General features: G+C 40.9%; 1 protein-coding gene across 1 annotated transcript in view; it reads left to right on the top strand.

Annotated features, from left to right (window-relative positions):
• Positions 1-20,714, top strand: part of NWD2 (NACHT and WD repeat domain containing 2) — a 651,118-nt gene that overhangs the window by 238,807 nt on the left and 391,597 nt on the right. Inside the window, exon 2 of the mRNA XM_078678358.1 lies at positions 2,832-2,920. Coding sequence (XP_078534484.1) covers positions 2,832-2,920 — 89 coding nt within the window. The remainder of the gene's footprint in view (positions 1-2,831; positions 2,921-20,714) is intronic.

The raw sequence follows: 20,714 nt of genomic DNA, 5'->3' as shown, positions 1-20,714 counted from the left end.
TCTTCTTCAGTGTCTGACTTTCTACTGTCAGGAAGGTTATTTTGTTTGTTTGCAGATCAGGTTTCTTATGGAAACAAAGATTAGATGCACAATATTTTGGAACAGTGTATCCTTCAACGTTGACTAAACCAAGAACCATACATAGGAGTTTCCTCCTGCGAGGTTTGGCGGATATGACCTTTCACCCACTCCAGACGTCTTTGGAGTATTATGGGAAAAAAGGGGTCTGAGTGAAAAAGCACGACTGAGTTACTCTAATGTCTTGCGTTAGTTTTATCGCCTTTCCAAACGTTTGGGCGCCATGTAGTGTAGTTCCTATTATCCCAATAGGCTCTGCGCATTGGAATAATACCTTCAATAGTATAGGCCTAGACCAGACGTTAACTAGGTCTTCTATTGTCGATATTAGACTTAAAGTTTTGGGTTTGCCAGCTAGCTCAGAGTTCACTAGAAACTTTCTCGAATAGGCAAGGAGGAGTTGAACCTCCCTGGATAGACAAGAAGGGATTTAGTTTCTGACAACCATAGAACATGACAACTTTGCTCTCCCCTAATCAAGAGTGTATCTCTAGAGTCGTGTGAAAACAAAAGACAACTTATTTTACTCAGTCAGTACGTGCATTCTTAGTCTCACCAGATTGTAGAGAAAAGGAAGAGACGGGCGTGTTCAATAAAAGATGTTATTTATTGATCAGTCTCTTTTCTCATACAAGAGAAATGGGTCGATATTATCGCAATACTTATGGTTAAGTAAAGTGCATACAATAAAAGCAGAAGTATAAAATAATACTGTAAAAACATTTATATGGTTTCTAAGCCATAAGGTGGTTTAAAATGGATAAAATAGATACATACACATATACATTTGACTAATCGTACTCAACTGGTGTTTCTAACTACGCCTACCCCGGTGTACCTGACCTAAGCCTAATACGTGGGCGGGAATAGAAAGTAGCAGTTTAAGTTAAGTTTGTTTTGCCAAGTGACTGACTCAAGAATTCTCTGCAAGGGGTTATTCAGTTCTGTACCTGGAATCTAGGATGAATGAGGGATGGTATCTCTCGTCTCTGGTCTCGATATTCCAGCTGCCTATGAGGGCTACCCGGAAGCGCCGGAGCTGGATTTCTCGGCAGGAGAAAGCAGCGTCTCGTTCTCAGCGCGTCAGGAAGGCGGGGCTGCGCCAGCGGGGTCTGCTCTGCTCTGGGCTTCGGCAAGTCTGGCTGCTCCGATCTCGTCACCACCGCGTGTGTTTGCTTAAGGCAATACCGGTAATATTTATACCTGTAAGGTGCCGAGATTGACGTAAGGATGGACATAGATACGTCAATAAGGATGTCATACGACTTGGTCGTTAGCACATTCTTTTGCTGAAGTTCTCGATGAAATCAAAACAATGGCCGCAGGGTTTTTCCCAGGTTGTCATAGGTTTGATTTGTTTTGAGAACTCCGTATGCCTTATCAGGGGCTGGAGGAATATCGCTTGTCTAATTAGATGGCATGCGTTATGACCTAATCAGATAACACGTTCCTGTGCCGTAGTGTGGCTTAATCAGATAACGGTTTCTGCATCATGGGATGGCTGCTAGTTAACTTGTTAACCAGAACAGGGTCAGGAATAGGGGGATCGATACAGAACCTATAAGAATACATCACAGGGCCATTCCTATATTTAACAAAGTGCAGTACGTAAGTCTGATTTTCTTAAGGGGCTTATGACTCAGTTCTCTCCTTAAGAATTACACTTAATAAAATGAGTCAAACGAACAGTTTACAGAACAGTTTTCCAAATATATTTCATAGATTCCAAAACCACAAGAATATCCCAGCATTTCACAGATATGCATATAATCCAGGAACACAGTTTTTCTGCAACAGCAACTAATTTGTGTGTCTGTTGAACATAATGTTTGCTGCTCCTGCCATGCTGCCTTAAGGGCTAGAAATACAGATGATGACTCAGTCCATGCATCGAGGGTGCAGCCCCCACCAGGGTTTTACCATCTCATCTGTAGTAGTCCTCGGGCTGTGGGGCCCGGGGAGTCTGCAGAATGAGACATTGTTTTCTATGTTAAAATAATAAAAGAAGGAAAAAAAAAACATTGAGTAAAAGATTCAGCAAACATTTTCCCCATGACAGAGTGTCCTTTTCGAGAAAATCCAGAAGCAAATCACCTCTACCTCAAGAATAAGACACAACTACTCACAGTAAAAGCTTTATGAATCACTTGCTGTGGAATTTCACAGTAACTACTATCCGGTTCTAGCGGACATCCTGCAGTGAAAGAAAACTGTTTCACACAGAGCAGGGGCAAACATGTACACCAGCGAATCTATGTCAATTGTTGTGTTCTAAGGTCGATGGTCGGGGTATTTGTGAATTGGTTAAAAGTGTAAAATCTCAACTTTATGGGCAAGTACAAATGCCTGCATGGATTTGCAACTTTTTGAAAATATGGTGGTTTTGAACATTTTCAATGGAAAATAACTTACAGGGGAAAAACAGTGTTACAAAAATAAATACAAAAGTCCACACTTTTCTCCCATTTCCTGCCCCTCTGCATTGGTACTATTGACAGTGTTTTCACTGTCCGGTATATGGTTAAATAACTACTAGTGCCACCAATACACATGCATGTAGAGTATTCCACGCGCAATGCATGTATGTGTAGCAAAGAAATGTGTGTGCCCAGCCAAACAGTAGTAATCTATTCCTAGGCCTGTCACCAGTATTCCTACCTTCACCAATATATAATAATTATTAATGAGCAGAGACATTATGTTGAAGTGTATTCTGTACTCGCTCATTAACTAGAAACGTTTCTCTATTACAGATACAGAAGCAGAAAGAAATTCACTAAGAGAGCATGTGTATCCCAAGCTGAGGGAGTTCTGCAGAGAAAACTACGGACTGGAGTTCCAGGTAGAGTGATCATATATTTGTGTCATAATCATTTTCAAACAAACTATATATAAAGTCTAAAAGGAATCCTGATCGTTTGTCCTCATGTGAAAAGGAGATTTTCCTCAATCCAGTTGAATAACTTTAAGAGTTTATTATAGCCGTAATGTCTATTTTCTTCTACTATGAAATGGGTCTATGTATCATGTCAATAAGATGAGCTCTGTAGTATCTATGAATGCCTGTATATTTAGAGTATTATTCTGAAATATATGTGTCTTCATGTTATGTCTGTAAATGTGGTATCATTACCTGGTCTGTACTGAATTTCTGAGAAAGAATTATGACACTCATAAGAAGCCACTATATCGCACCTGCATTGAAGTGACAGAATTCTGGTGGGGATACCTATACATAAATTACATAATATTTACTATATCACTTTTTGGTTTTGCTTGATAGAAGAGCTGATTGTCGAACTACTGTTATCATTTTTTTTTAAATATAGGGCCTCATATATAATGAGCCTATGCCACTAGAGTGCCACTTTTTGCCATGCTCCGTTGGCGCAGGCAGGGGTCTGCTCCAAATTTACCGGGCAGCAGTAAGCAACTTTGTGTGACTTAATGTGGCTTTGTAAATATTGTTCCCTTTAACACAGTTTTCTGTGTTAAAGGGGCTTGCAATCAGGGTTGCTGTGGGCGATGCCAGCAACACCCATGACTTTTTGACACTGCCCCAGATTTGGGAGGAATCGCAACTCAGAAGCAGTGCCAAAACCTATACCCCACCCGCTGCCCCAGGGGAGGCATAAGGGAGGCGCAATGAGGAGAAATAACTTAATTTCTCCTCTTTTATTCTCTTTGCTCGTTTTTCTTTATTCAGTAGCACACATAGAAAGAGGGCAAAGCCTCTTGTGACTGATTTTGTGCAGGAAGGGACAAAAACAATAATCCCAGCAGCGCAGGCACCCTTGCAAAATATTGCAAGGGTGCCTGCGCTGGTGCATGGCAGCCCATTGAGCACTATCACAGGGAAAAAGAAAAGGAATGCACAATATCTGATAGAGACGGCGCATTACTGCCCTTTTCTATTGCCATAGGGCAGCACAGCACGAGGGCCTTTTAATAGGATTATCTTAATCCACTTGCACCTTCTGAACTAACTTTTCCTTCTCTTTATAAAACAGAAGATGCTTTTTATATATCGTAAACAAAGGTTGAAAATTTGTAGTCTTCCTTGTCAGGATGGATTGAATAAAATATATACCCCATGAGCATAATAGGAGGCATAGCACACTATTTTAACTATGAGTATGTTATGACTGTTATTCAAACCTGGTATATAGGAACACCTTACAGCTGCCTCCATGAAATTAAAAATAACCCAAAGATGATTACTTGGAGTTGACTCCCCTTCAATATATGGCATAATTTGAGAAGGGTGTTATACTGTACAGGTTTATCTATACCGTACAAATGCCAGTTAGATAGTTATATTGTATATCTTCTGATAGAAATATATTTAATGAAATAGATAGTGTAGAGTTAGTGGTGGTATTAAATGTGTTGATGAATAGTTGTTTGAGCCCCCAAAACAGATATTAAACTATAATATGACATTGCTTGTTAATAACATAAGTGCTGTTTGGTTTTTAAATTTAGAACAATTGAATGTTTTTAAACAATGATAATGTAATGTATGTTTTGTTATATGTTACATAGAATGACATTATGCCATTTGATACATATTTCATATTTTATTTTTTTGTTTTAATAGGCATATATGTTTGTGCACCAAAATTAAGAGAGACAATAATAATAACTGTCTAGAAGAAGGTGGTTTACAAAAAGATAGAATCCACCGAAACGCGTCAATAGCCTTTCCTGCAAGGTTAAATTCGAGGAACGTCTGAGCCTAATCATAACATAACTGATAGGCTCGACCAGAACTGATTCAATCAAATTAACCCAGTCATTATGTTTTTTTAATATTTCAGTTTATTTTCTTTCGTATACACTAAGGGGGTGTTTATGATGGCAGGTGGCTCGCCACTGCCAGGCTGGCAGGGGCAATCCGCCCACCATCTCAACCTGATTTAAGCCCCGCCATATTATTATGGCGGGGGTATCGCCGGAGCTGGGGCACAATATGTTGGCTGGGCCTAGAAGGCACCGCCATCCATATTATGATGCATGTTCTCACTGGCCTTTCCATGGCGGCATTGGCTGGTGGGCATGTGCTTTGGGGGCCCATTGCGGGCCCCCAGGAGAGTGGGGGGGGTGCACTTACGTACTCCCCTCCATTCACATGCACAAGGTGGCAGGCACCGCGTGGTGCCTGACACGTTGTGCATAGGAATGCACAACATGTTTATTTGCCATTGCGGCGGGTGATGCTGTAAGCAGCACCCGCCGCAATGTCAAATATGCGGAATGCCACCGCCAGGGTGGAGGTTGCATCCTAATTAGTGGTGCAGGACCGCCGAACGTCTGGCGACCAGTCTCAGCACCATGAGTATGGTGGGCGGATGAAAGTCTGCCCGCCATTCTAATGGGCCTCTAAGTATTATGTTTGTCTTCTGATTGTTTTGTATATGAATTTGTTGATATGCGTTTTTTATTGACTCAAAATTTGGTTTTTAACTTTATGAACTGTGATTTTAATAAATGAATCTCTGTGATATTTGAATTCAGTATTTCTGTGTATTTATAACTGATTTACGGGTCCTATTTTTTGAGTATATTTAGTATTGTTGTATATATGTATTTAGGGTTCTGTCATGGTTGAAAGTAGTATAGTCTGATCCTTATGATTTACTAGCCAAGAGAAATTCCTCTTTATACTGTAAGTGTATTTGGTACCCTGTCTCTTGGTGAGTGGGGCCACTCCCTTCTTGTTTCACACTGCGGTGCTGCCCTACAGCAACATTTTGTAAACAAGGTCCATAGACTGTGTACTTTGGCTTCACCCAAATGAGTATTTCCTTCGTCTCATGCTATTCACTGTTTAGTGTATCATCCACATCCTGTGTTTTACTTGCAATACACAAAGGAGTATTTTACATTAAAAAAGTGCACAAAATCATCACACCCAGGTTACATTCCTTGTGTCATACAAGCATCGTTGTAGTAACCAATAATTTATGTTTTGTTTTTGTACTGCAGCTGGCTTTTTAATGATTTAATCAAGACTTGCATTGTCCTTGCTGGAGCAATTCATTTCGCAATGATAAAAACACTTTGGAAATACAATAGGAATGACTTTATTATGGTATCACCAGCTACTAGTTGGCACACATGCTATTTGCATACATTTGTCCATTAAAGCCAAACCTATAGTCTTTGTCAATTCTTGTTTGAGTTGGCTGCTAAACAGTTGAATGAGTATCTCCAACATTTCAAAGCCAATGAGCACATTATTAATATTTGCTTGCTGATGACCTAGCTTTTCTAAGCATTCATTTAAATAGTCCTTCCTTTTTCATCTGTCTGATACTCTCTATGCACAGTACTGAGACCACACTAGTGGCAGACACTGATACCATCAGGCTAGCACTAGATACAGGCACACCAGTCATGTCGGTATTACTAGATTTATCTGCAGCCTTCGATACGGTCTCTCATTCGATCTTAATCCGCAGACTGCATGACGCAGGAATATATGGTAGTGCGCCACACTGTTTCAGGGACTTCCTTAATAATTAAACCTAAACCATCTTTTAAGACTCCTTAAAAACTGGTACCTTGCCAGTCAACAAAGGAATTCCACAGGGTTCCTCCCGGAGCCCGACATTATTGTCTATGTAGCCCTCCGGCGCACAACATAAGATCACGTGGGACCCGGAACTAGTTAAGTCTCGGTTTGCCAGCTGTATGAAAGCAGTTGCAAATTGGATCACCAAAAACTGCCTCTGAATAGCAAGAAAACCGAAATAGTACTATGTGGAAAAGTGCAGGCGCTCTGGTCGGCAGACTGGAGGTCCATGGAATTTGGTCTTATCCCAATTCTAAAACAGGTTGTAAAGAATTTGGGTATCAAGTTTGACCAAACCCTTTCCATGAAAGACCATGTTAGCACTACTTGTGGCACTTGTTTTGCCACTATGCATCTCCTAAAAAAAAAAGTTTTCTCTATTTTTCCTAAACTTCTCAAAACACCTCGGTCCAGGCACTAATCACTATTCACCTCAATTAAGAAAAGGCACTGCTAGTGGCAGCTAAATCTCCCTGCTGTCTACTCTGCAGGTAGTACAGAATACAACAGCACAACTGATCTGCAACCTCCCCTCATCGTCTTCCTCCACACCTATTTTAAAATCTTTACATTGGTTGCCCATCAGAATATGTGTCATCTTCAAGCTTCAAGCATAAAGCACTAAGCTACTCACTTTCCACCTATCTATATTCCAGACTCCTTCATTACCCAACCACTAGATTGCTTAGGTCCACAAACAAAACACTTCTAAGGATCTATTGCATTTGCACTGCCAGATGTGTGGGGAGATCCTTTTCACGGGAATAAACTTCCTCTGTATATTCACACCTGCCCTGACCATTAAAAAAACTATTAAAAACGTGGTTGTTCCAATTTTACTGTGCCGCTGATAAGTAGCAAGTAAACAGAAACAGGAGTAAACCCGTTATCCCAGCTGAGACCGGGCAAATAATATAACAATAGGACAATGTCTCAACTGGTATATCATACAAGAGGACTGTGTAATATGTGTATCAATTACCTAGCACAAAAAGGGTACAAGGGAGACCAGGTGAGAGTGGAAGGGTTGTTATTTGCATATAGAAGCACAAATTACAACTAAATTGCAGTAATCATAACAACCAAATGTGCACTGGGAGTGTTAGAGTGAATAAATGGCGCACTCACACAAGTGATTAGGAAAACAACGTGAGGCGGCGACAACAAAGCAGTAGATCAAACAAAAGTATTTACAATCTTAAAACATGATTTCAATATTTGCGAACGACCCTTAGGTTGCCGCTAATGGCGTTGTCGAGCCAACGGCGTTTCGACCTCTTTTACTTGGGGTCATCATCAGGACGATGGTTACACAATTAGAAGTGTGCTCTGGAGGCATGGGGGGGCGAAGGCGAGAGTCCAAGGGATGGATTCCACTTTTCTGGAGCCATAGTGGAGCGTCCACTAGGTGAAGGTAGCGTTGAATGGCTTAAGTAAGATCGATTCAAAGGCTCAACGTCCACATCAATGGAAGTGGTGTGGGGATACCAGGGAAGCGCTCTCAGACTTGACTTAAGCAGCGTATACTCCTGCGAAGATTCAGACCCGATGATTGGGGATCAAAAGAACCGGCATGAATCCGGGGGGTCAGAGGATGAATGAAGCCCCTTTGAAGTAGCAAACACCTATATACTCCTCCAGGAGTGAGTTGCCGCGTTATACAAGAGCCAATAACATAACATATGAGTCTTTACTTCACAACAGAAAGAAAGAAATATCCAGGACTGGTATAATTTGTCACAGACTAAATATAGAAAGAGTGATAGAGGGACTTCGAGCCTCGATTAAGTTCTGGAGCACACTCCTCCTCTCAGTTATGGGCAGAGTAAAATTATGTTTCTGTAATAGTGTTTATATGTGCTGCCGTGGGCTACTCATGTGATACCGCAAGGAGTGTTCAAGCTCTTGGATAAACCTCTGGTGAATCTGATATGGACCTGCAAGAGTAGCTAGTTAAAACTCACCACCCTGAAATGTGAGTGGCAGAATGGAGAGCTGGAGGTGCCAGATATGGGGGTATGTTTCATAGTTGCTTAGTTACAGCATGCAGTACACTGGCTGGATGAAGGGGAGAACTGGGATAAACAGCTTCTAGAAGGAATAAATGGTAAGAAATCAGCACCCATCCAAGAGGTATTTTTTCAGTAGTTTCAAATGTCCACAGTACATATAAAAGTGCACGATCTTGTAATAAATAAATCCGGACTTCTGCAAGATTTTCTTTTTCAGGTTCTTTATTGTGGTAATCCAGGACAAGAAAAAATCCAAGAACACATTTGGATTTCCTTCTTAGCCGACGCATTTCGTCTCAAACACTGAGACTTCTTCAGGGCTCAAACATTGAGTAATAGTCAAGAATCAGTACATCTCGGTAGAGTTTCTTGAAAGCAGCATATTATGGTAATTTCTCTTTATCTTGACGAAATATCTTCAAAGAAATATAACTCGTACAGGTTCAGGAGTCCCTGTCTATAGCATGCTTGTGCTTGTAATGCTGTTCTTGCCGTAATCAGTCTTGTTAAGCAGAAAAAGGCATGGTAGCCAGCAGAGGTTCCACATCACAGGTAGGACAGCAACTGAAGGAACCCATGGGAACGATCATCTGCCGAACCTGCTCATGAGGGGCCGGGGTGTCCTGACCTCTTTGCCCTATCTATTCATGCACATCTGCACAATATGGTATAGAGGGGTTAAAACTGTCCTGAGGCACCCACCACTCACTCCTGACATTTCAACGTGGAGTGTTCGTCAAATTACCCTCATTGCCCATATTATGTCAGTGGAGAGTTGGACGTGGAGGGGTTGTTTGATGCTGGCTGATCTATACCTCAAGAATAGATGTTTGATTTTAGGGGGTGCACAAGATTGTTTTGGTGTTGGTAGGGATCGGTTCCTTCAGTATGACCTCATAGCTTGCACTGCAAGGGAAATGTGGACCACATTCCACAAGGCACATAAGCCTACGCGAATGATGGCAATGCTGTTGTCCCTGCCACACTGTAGAAAATTGCTTTCTACTATTTACAAGGCATTGAGAATGGGTAGGCTGCCTAGAACCCTATGTGTTAGGGGGAAGTGGCAGATGCAACTGGATGGAGAGCTCACTGACAAGACATGGATGTCAACATGGCAGGGCATGAAAACCGATTCTAGTAATGCTTGCTTCAAATTAATTCATTATAACTACCTCCACATGATGAACATGATCCAAGCAAAGCTGAGTGTCATGTACCTGGGCAAGTCCTCTAGCTGGGCCAGATTTAATACAGAGGGGCAGATTTTATACATTTTATATGGGACTTACCAATGATACAGAGACTCTGGGAAGAGGTTATCTGCAGATTTGGAAGAAGGAGAGGATGCATGCGACCACCCATATTATAACAATGTTTGCTGATAATAATTCAACAAAATAAAAGGAATAGGGGCAAATGAGTATGACATTTTAAATCTTGGAAACAATATTGTCCACGAGACTAATTGCAATGCATTGGTTGAGCCCTAGGCCCCTGAGAATTGATAACTGGGTTCAGGATATGATGGAATGGACTGTGCCTGAAGAAACCCTCGTGAGGAAAGAAGTGAGGAGGAATGATAAACTTGTGGAAGATTTGGTGGAATAGGCTGAGTTATTCTGTCAATTATCTGACCCACTGGGAACCAGACCTCAATGAATATAGCAGAGGGAAAACCCTTAAACTAATGGGTGGATCAGGGTACCGATGGGGAAATATCTCTTGGCCCGAGTTAAGGGTAGTGGAACAGGGCAGAGTCATTGTTGATTGGGTTGTATAATTTTGCATGATTCTGGATTGATTTATATTAAACATGCTATCTGCTTGATTAGGAGGCCCCTGCATATAGTCCATGAACTGCCTGTATATCTGCATGATATACGGTGGACAGTATAAATAAATAAATAAATAAATTGTCATGAAAAATATAATGAAGGACGCAAATGGCAAACACAATGGGATAAAGGAAATACATAATGTGTACTTGCAGGTGTGGGACTTGCCTATCAGAATAAGGGAGCATGGGGGGAGTTGCTGTTACTGCTTTATCATTGCTTTGGTTTTTTATCAATGCGTAGTAGCCCCTTACGTACCCGATTCATTTGTAAAGTGAGTTGCATTGCATTGGCACGTGATTTTTTCTTTCTTGTAAAACATATAATATATATTTTTTAAACTAAATAAATAATTATTGACCATATCTTACATTAATAGATCTTAATAACTTATTAGAAACATAGAAAACCGAATGAAAACACTCCCTAAAACACAAAATGTAAATTCTAAAGATACATGAACGTGAAAAATCACTATTACGTATTTAGCAACAATTGCGAGGTCAGCCTCCATTGGGTCTCGGTCTTCGACCTGCGGAGAACCTAAATAGAAACAGGCATAGAAAAAAGTATATATTGAAACAAGTTTTAAGGGTTGGTATAATAAATAATTCAAGATTATTATCTAATGGGTGCAAGTTGAACTATTTAGTGGGCTGCTTGGCTGAAACCTTACTTCAAAGAATCAAACGATCACCAACTCAGTGCTCTAAATGAGACTGTAATATCTGAAAGGATTATACCTCCTGGTGGATTTCATTTGATTTTTTAATTTGCAATGCAACAGTTGCATCAAGAAACAGCAAGCCAGCAGATATTTGATAAATGATAGCTCTCGATTTAATCATTTGTAGTTTTCCCATCTACATACAAGTTTAGATTTTTCCATGTCAAGACCAGTAACTAAACAGCCTGACTCATATTAATTAAAATATTAACATTATTTATTTATAGATGCTCAGGTATTAAAAACCATTGCATACAAAGTTGCTGAAATAATTAATTCACATAAAAAATACTACTCATATAGAACTTCGAGATTTGGCAATATTTCATGAGTTCATGAGTTAATTAAAATACATTTACATGATGAATAGATTTTATATGATTCCAATGCGTGGCATGTATAACTAACTACACTATAACACATCTTTCATGAGCATACAAATATATATTACTCACATTCATAGATTAGAAAAATACAAATCAGGTGGACAAAATGTGCCTCAACAAAGAAACAGAATCGAACACAACCCATTCTAAGACCACTGCATGTATACCTTAGGGGATATCAGAAATATCAGAAACAATGTTCTCCTTCACTAAGACCTGTGGCTCCAAGCCTTGAATTTTCTGGTCCTCAACATCATTCATATATGGCACATCCACACCCCGCTGTGATGTCCCGATTGGCTGCAAGCTTTATGCTGGACTGAGGTGTGGGACTTGCTAAGTGAGACTAGGAAGGCTGTGGTGATATGCGCACCTTACAAGCTGAGCTACTTTGGTGGGTGTAGCTTGGTTCAAGTTGACAACTGAGGAGTTAGAGATAACTGCTGAGTGGCCCCAGGAGACAAGTTGGCTGCAAGGAGTCTCTCTGTGTCAGGAGGCCTGCTGTGACTTTGGTAGCAGGGAATGAAGTGAGGCGATAACAAGCAGAGGTCTATGAGGGAGACAGACCTTTCTGTGACATTAGTGGTTGGGATACAGAGCGGCAGAATCCACTAATGATAACAACTCAAGAATAAAATAAAGGTAAGTGCCTGGGAATACACAGAAGCTCTGAAATAATAAAATAACATCACAACATTGGCCAGTCTCCAGATCGTTAGCTTTACTGCAGTCTTTTAATCCTCAGACCAGGAACCCTTCCTTTCACTATTAATAAGTGCTGGCAATTATAGTAATGGGAAATGAAATGTTTGGCACCGGTTCACACAATACTGTAGAAAGGGGTACGGGAAGCATATCTCCATTCAGCACCCTGGCTTTTATGAACGTATGACTCATTTAGGATCAAGGAATATGGCAAAATACCCTGCTAATGGTTTTAAATAAGTAAGAGGCTGTATCCGTACCGGTTTTCATCTGGCATGAAACAAAATTGTAGACAATCATATGCATTGTGAATTGTTTTATGTTATATTATAAGCAGCACTTTTCATATCAAGTGCGTCCTAAGTTATCTTATTATAAATCAGACAGCTGGGCACCACCAAAAATGCTGCAGTTTGATTGGCTCCTAGCCAGCCAACCGTTATATCCCCGAGATTCATAGCAAGTGTTTGAGACAAGCTCAACAGTTTCCGCCTACATTTCAATACACCATAACAGCTGCGTTTCATGTTCGTTCGTACTTTTTTCAGCTTTTCACCGTGGCACTTTCTCAAGCCGTTGCTAAAGAGCATGGGGCATTTATGTTACATCTCCAACTACTGGATTCCACTGACGTATGCTGCACCTTTTTTAAATCACCTGTAAGAACTAGAAAATCCTTGGGGTTGTAATTATGCCTACTGTATGTTTTTAACTAACCACTGACTTTGTTAATGTTTTTTATTTTTTTCTGAATAATTATGTATTATTGGTTTTTGCATATGCTTATTAAAATTGTAATTATGCGCATCAGCTCTTTCTTAAAAGTTGCTGTGAGCAGCCGCGGTCGGTAGTGGGATGACCTGCAGGGCGGTGACGAGGGGGGGAGTGTCGGGGGGGGGGGTAGTAATGTATGGATTACGGAGTTTTACAGGTAAGTAAACATATAAATAAATAAAATGAATTTCGTTGCGCGCACTGCATCGCATTTGGTGATGCAGTGCACGCAACAAAATTTGTTTTATTTATTTATATGTTTACTTACCAGTAATACTCCGTAATCCATACATTACAAGCCCCCACCCTCGCCCTCCCCACGTCACCGCCCTGCAGGTCATCCCACTACCGACCCATAGCACTATGCTCTTTTACCTTTGCTACTCATTCTGTGTACATCTGTGCGTTTTTGTTTGAATGCTGCAATAGGTTTCTCTCAGCACAGAGAATTGTTTTTATGGAGTGGTTTTATTATCTGTTTTATCTAACTGCTTCTAATATTGTTCTACTGTCAGGATGTTTTTTGAATGCTGCTATGTATCTCAATTCTTCTTTTTATCTTGATTTGTTCTTTTTTAATTGTGACATTTGCTGTGTAACCAGTGGCAGCTCGCCGAGGGGGTGCTGTGGGGCGGTGGGACGGGGGAGGGGCAGGATGGAGGGAAGTGGAGTCCGACATATGATGGACAGGAGTAAGGTAAGTAATTAAATAATTGTGCACGCAAGGTGAATTGTTTTATTTATTTAATTACTTACCTTACCATGTTGTCTATGACAGATTTCGCTTTGTTTTTAAATAGTACCATCATTGTTTTATTGTCTGATTTATAACATAAATTATTTTAAAATATGTTTTAATTAATTATCATTGAATATAAAAGTTTATACGTTAATGTAGAGTAATAGGGACCCCCCTGGTGAAAAACCATGGTTCCAAGGGCAGAGAAATATTCAAAAATGCAATAAAGGTCCCCATGGTAACCAATTGATTTTCATGCAGTAAAATGATATAGCCACGTAGAACAAATTACCTGTATTTTTTGTTTTTTTACTGTTTCTATTAGTAGATAAATCAAGTATAGTTTTTATCCCATATAGGGTATAAATCTTACAAAGATTATTATCCAAGTAAGAGAAAATCACAACACATCTATAATACATGCAAGATCGAAAATACATAAAGTGAGCACCACAATATATAAAAAAATACACAAACAAATATACATGGATATATATAATACATCACCTAAAGATTAAGGCACATTACATCTCATACAGTACACATAACATTCCTAAAGTATATACAAGTTAAAATCTATATAGAGACAAAAATGATTGATCTCTAATTATTACAATTGATCACTTTCATAATTCATCAAAGGTTATAAACACTCTCCTTTATAAGATATACAGAAAGACAATTAAAAAAAATAATATATATATAATTATATATATGTATGTATTTGTGCGTGTGTGTGTGTGTGTGTATTTGATAGGTTCCATATATTTAGCTCACAATCAAAATTAATTTGAAGCAAATGCACATTCAGGAAGGTAGATACAACTACTGACGACAGGAAATGAAAAAACCTTCAAAGAAAAAATACATGCCCTAGCAGCAACTACTTCAGAGTGTATCATTGCCTATTGGCCCACAAATCTATTACTTTCCAATTAAATATGCGATTGTTTTGTAAATAGTATTCTACACCTGTTAATAAAACTCCTCACACACATTTAAATAACAGAGTAAGAAAAACTTAGATTTCTACCAAAACAATTTCCGGAGATATTAAGTGACAGAGAAGATGGGTATCCTGATTAGATAGACATGGAAACAGGATGCTGGTCTTCTCTTTAGCTGTTTTCAGCTCCTTAAAACTTATTGCACCACCTCAAATGACTAAAAACCCATACTTCCCTTCACGTTTTTAGCAACTGTTTTCAAAGCACTTCAATGCTTATTTACTTCAAGCTTTAGATTCAATAGCTCCAAATCCAATAAAAAGTGTATTCAGGAATTCCATCATTTTGTCTTGAATACAGAATGATAACACTTGAGTTTGTTAGGATGTTTGGTGAAGCTACAGTAGATAACTATGGAGTTAACTGACAGACTGCTGCTGTTTTTGGTAGTACATGTTTCAAGTAGAATGGCAGATTTTTCTGACATTGATGTGTAAAATATTTGAGAATTTATAGAAAACATGTCCTCATAAAATGGGCTGCATTTAAATTTTAAAAAAACTGCTTTATTAAAAAGCAGTCCAAGACAAAGTGGTCTGCTAAGCCCAGCAGGCCACCATCCCTTGGAGGGCTGGCATTCACAATGGGCTTGCAAATTGCGAGAGGCTCATTAATATTAACTCGTTCAATGCATTGGACGGCTTCCGGCCGGCCGACATCACAGTGGGCGTGTATGGAGGACAGTCGGGGGCTGTCTGAACTGCGCCCACTCATTATTTCTCCCGTACCTTCCCGTAGCTTCATGCTAATTGGCTGTCAACACTCCAATTAAACACACGGAAGGTACCAGAAGTCTCAATTAACTAGATTCAAAGGAACCTCAAAGTGGCCCACATTCATACTGAGACCACGAAGTTAGTCCAGAGAGGTAACATTGTTATACCAATAGGAGAGAGAGAAGATACAAAGTATGAAAACTAGAAAAAGTACCCATCATCCCACTCAAAAGTGGAATTTCGTCATCTGGGATATTTGCGTTGGAAGATGGTGTCCTATAGGTTCCTCCTCAGAAAAAATCTGAGGCTACCTAATATTGGACCCACTGGTTGAACATTCAACCAAAGAAGATGACAGTGTGTAATCTGAAGGGGCAAAAGTTGCAGTGCTCAAAATAGAAAGAAAGAAAAGGAAAATGATCCAAGTGATTTAAAAATACCTACTTTGATGTCATAAGAAAAACTTTATTAGGGCTGTCCATCAATGCGGTATGATTAAAAGCAGTGTAATAATAGCATGCAAGGAATTGCTATTCACCATGTGTGTTATTTGGTCAACATGTTTCAGCCTTTACCGGCTTTCGTCAGGACCTATGATGTACTACTGCAACACTTACTTAATATGATGTGATAGAAAATCTACATCCACTCTCCAATTTTCAAAAGAAAATTGGTGTATCTTCTCCTGTATGTACAATATGGGAAACAAAAACAAAACAGGGTTAGAGATATAAACAACTGTCACATATTGCTATGTAAGTTGTGTGTTTATTTGATAATGTTCACTCACCCTAGTTGAAGGGAGGAAGAACCTCACCTCACCTGGCAACCGCTCAGGGTAAAGGAGGCCACGCACTAAAAATAAGCGCATAGATCTGAATATAACTTCAGATTCAGACTAAACAAGCAAAAAAGGAACGTTTCATCAGTGTTAGAAAAATGGCAATATGGCAGGCCGTGATTTTATGCAAAAAAAGGGGAAATTCTTAAGATAAAGATATGTCTATCACAACTATCTGGTATAAATCAAATGAGCTGCCTCGCAAGGTAATTGGAGCAGCAGAGTACCTCACTAGGAGCCATGGATGGTACATCATAAAGTACAAAGTAATTCTTTTAACAAATATCCATGTATACATCTGTCTATCTGCAAACCCGCCTATTTCTATGGTTTCGAACACACAACAATCACTCACCTCTCCGTCGTTGCCTCGGGTATGAAACTGAGCCGAGGGGGAGGTGGTGACGCAGTGTAGTGCACGAGATTAAGTACGTGCGAGGCGGACCTTGGAGAAAGCTCTCAAGAGCGGTACTGTGATTGGTTCAATAAGTTATTGTGGTCTAAACCAATAATAGCCCTTGCTTCATGTTAGATTTTGTGCGTGCTGGGCGGACCTTGGAGAAAGCTATCCATAGCGGTACTATAATTGGTTCAATGGGTTGTTGTGGTCTGAACCAATAATAGCCTTTGCTTCATGTTAGACGGACTACGAGGAGAGCTGTCAAAAGTGGTTCTATGTTTGGTTCAATGAGTGGTTCTGATATGGACCAATGAACACTCTTTCCTCATGTGCCGTTCGTCTGGTCACCACGAAAAATATTCAAGACATCGTCTTCAAAAGCTTGCGAGGCGGGGGTTGGTATTATGGCCCCAGCGCATGCGTAAGCAAGCGGACTATTCTGATTGGTTAGCTCCTTCCGGACGCGGAAATAAACTATCCCTTGTGTAAACAAACAAAGACACAAGCGATTAGCAGATATTGCGCATTACTCTTGAGACAACCATATGTGGCCGTGCGGATATGTTCAATTGGCTCACATAGGACCAGGGAAGGGAAAAAAATGGAAAAGATTACACACACTGCGTTAGCCTCGCAGGGCGAGGAAAAAGGGAAGCAGGTGGGCAACGTGCGATGCTTAAAGGCACGGTACCAATTCTCAGTATGTGGGTTGTCATTTACAGATGAACCGATGTGAGTGCGTAAGTAAGGTACCAGATAAGGGTCTGCTGATCATACAAGTATAGAGTATGGTCTGAGATGGTGATTCAGTGGAAAAAGATTGAGTCTCAAACGGTGTCGGACCCTTGTGTGAAGTCCAGCCAACCGCTTAGAGGACCCTATGTTGGTACTTTCAAATAGGGACTATGCTAACCCTACCGTTGGTGTAGGAGGAGCCTATAGTGAGCCTCGTATTGTGTGGTACAGGATCCTGTCAGATGTTGCAAACTTGAAAGGTTGAGCATACCTTAGAAGTAGAAGGTGTGGGTATACAAAGGTTGACCAGAGAGGCTCACAGCTGCATCCATGGGATGTCATCATTCAGTCCCTCCGTGTCGCTCCTTAATTTAAAGACCCATCTTTGTTCTTTTCTCAGTAAGAATCGTGAGACATCTGTGACATGATCAAGTATGTATGGTTGTTCTAGAATCAGCCACTCCAAATCATCAGGATTGTGTTTTTTATCGAGAAAGTGCGAAGTGAGCCGGTCGCTTGCTTGTTGCGCCTGATTGTGCTCTTATGTTCTTGTATACGCAATTTAATCCTTCTCGTGGTCATTCCTATATACCTTAAGCCGCAGCGGCAGGTGATCAGGTAGATGACCTTGTCACTGTTACAGTTGGTGTGGCGTTTAAGTAGCCACGGTCGAGTGGTACCTATGTCAACTGAAAGAGTCTTTCTTGTTTGTGGACACACCGAACAATTCCCGCATGGGTGATGCCCTTGAACTGGCGGGAGATTCCACAAAGTGGATGTGGGTTCTTCCACACTATGTCGAGGTCTTGTATGGACCAGTTCATCTTTCAAATTCATGCCTCTCTTAAATGAGAACAATGGCAGAGGGATGGTCTCACCAGAACTGTTTAGAATCCGCCATTTCTGTCTTATTATTTTTTGGATCTTGGAAGAGGAGGTGTTGTAGGTGGTCACACATACCAGCCTATCCAATGATGGTTTCTTGACTGGAGGTTCCAACAATGCCTCGCGATGGTTGTTCGCAGCTCGTTTCAGAGATGTTCTGACTAGAGTGTTGGGGTAGCGCCGCATCCTTAACTTTGTTGAGAGATCTTTTGCTTTTGAGTGGAAGTCTGTTATATTTGAACAATTCCTCCGAACCCTCAGGAACTGACCAAACGGGAGGTTCTCCCGGAGGGAACGGGGATGGTGGCTGTCAAATCTCAACAATGAATTGCGTGCCATGGGTTTACGGTATAGGGAACTAGCCAGGTGCCCTTCTTGTGGAAAGATTAAAAGGTCCAAGAATGGAAGCTCGGTTCTGCTGTAGTCTAATGTAAACCTTAGATAGGGGTTCTAACCATTTAACCACTCCTGAAAAGACAGTAGAGATTGAACGTATCCATGCCAGACAACCAAGATGTCATCAATGTACCTCTTCCACATCATCAATTGCTTCCAAGATCCAAAAAATAATAAGACAGAAATGGAGGATTCTAAACAGTTCTGGTGAGACCATCCCTCTGCCATTGTTCTCATTTAAGAGAGGCATGAATTTGAAAGATGAACTGGTCCACACAAGACCTCGACATAGTGTGGAAGAACCCACATCCACTTTGTGGAATCTCCCGCCAGTTCAAGGGCATCACCCATGCGGGAATTGTTCGGTGTGTCCACAAACAAGAAAGACTCTTTCAGTTGACATAGGTACCACTCGACCGTGGCTACTTAAACGCCACACCAACTGTAACAGTGACAAGGTCATCTACCTGATCACCTGCCCCTGCGGCTTAAGGTATATAGGAATGACCACGAGAAAGATTAAATTGCATATACAAGAACATAAGAGCACAATCAGGCGCAACAAGCAAGCGACCCGGCTCACTTCGCACTTTCTCGATAAAAAACACAATCCTGATGATTTGGAGTGGCTGATTCTAGAACAACCATACATACCTGATCATGTCACAGATGTCTCACGATTCTTACTGCGAAAAGAACAAAGATGGGTCTTTAAATTAAGGAGCGACACAGAGGGACTGAATGATGACATCCCATGGATGCAGCTGTGAGCCTCTCTGGTCAACCTTTGTATACCCACACCTTCTACTTCTAAGGTATGTTCAACCTTTCAAGTTTGCAACATCTGACAGGATCCTGTACCACACAATACGAGGCTCACTATAGGCTCCTCCTACACCAACGGTAGGGTTAGCATAGTCCCTATTTGTAAGTACCAACATAGGGTCCTCAAAGCGGTTGGCTGGACTTCACACAAGGGTCCCGACACCGTTTGAGACTAAATCTTTTTCCACTGAATCACCATCTCAGACCATACTCTATACTTGTATGATCAGCCGACCCTTATCTGGTACCTTACTTACGCACTCACATCGGTTCATCTGTAAATGACAACCCACATACTGAGAATTGGTACCGTGCCTTTAAGCATCGCACGTTGCCCACCTGCTTCCCTTTTTCCTCGCCCTGCGAGGCTAACGCAGTGTGTATATTCTTTTCCATTTTTTTCCCTTCCCTGGTCCTATGTGAGCCAATTGAACATATTCGCACGGCCACATATGGTTGTCTCAAGAGTAATGCGCAATATCTGCTAATCGCTTGTGTCTTTGTTTGTTTACACAAGGGATAGTTTATTTCCGCGTCCGGAAGGAGCTAACCAATCAGAATAGTCCGCTTGCTTACGCATGCGCTGGGGCCATAATAACAACCCCCGCCTCGCAAGCTTTTGAAGACGATGTCTTGAATATTTTTCGTGGTGACCAGACGAACGGCACATGAGGAAAGAGTGTTCATTGGTCCATATCAGAACCACTCATTGAACCAAACATAGAACCACTTTTGACAGCTCTCCTCGTAGTCCGTCTAACATGAAGCAAAGGCTATTATTGGTTCAGACCACAACAACCCATTGAACCAATTATAGTACCGCTATGGATAGCTTTCTCCAAGGTCCGCCCAGCACGCACAAAATCTAACATGAAGCAAGGGCTATTATTGGTTTAGACCACAATAACTTATTGAACCAATCACAGTACCGCTCTTGAGAGCTTTCTCCAAGGTCCGCCTCGCACTTACTTAATCTCGTGCACTACACTGCGTCACCACCTCCCCCTCGGCTCAGTTTCATACCCGAGGCAACGACGGAGAGGTGAGTGATTGCTGTGTGTTCGAAACCATAG

This window comes from Lissotriton helveticus, chromosome 2_2, assembly GCF_964261635.1.
Source record: "Lissotriton helveticus chromosome 2_2, aLisHel1.1, whole genome shotgun sequence".
Classification (NCBI taxonomy): Eukaryota; Metazoa; Chordata; class Amphibia; order Caudata; family Salamandridae; genus Lissotriton; species Lissotriton helveticus.
The sequence above is the reverse complement of the archived record's forward strand: the minus strand, read 5'-3'. Positions and strand labels throughout refer to the sequence as shown.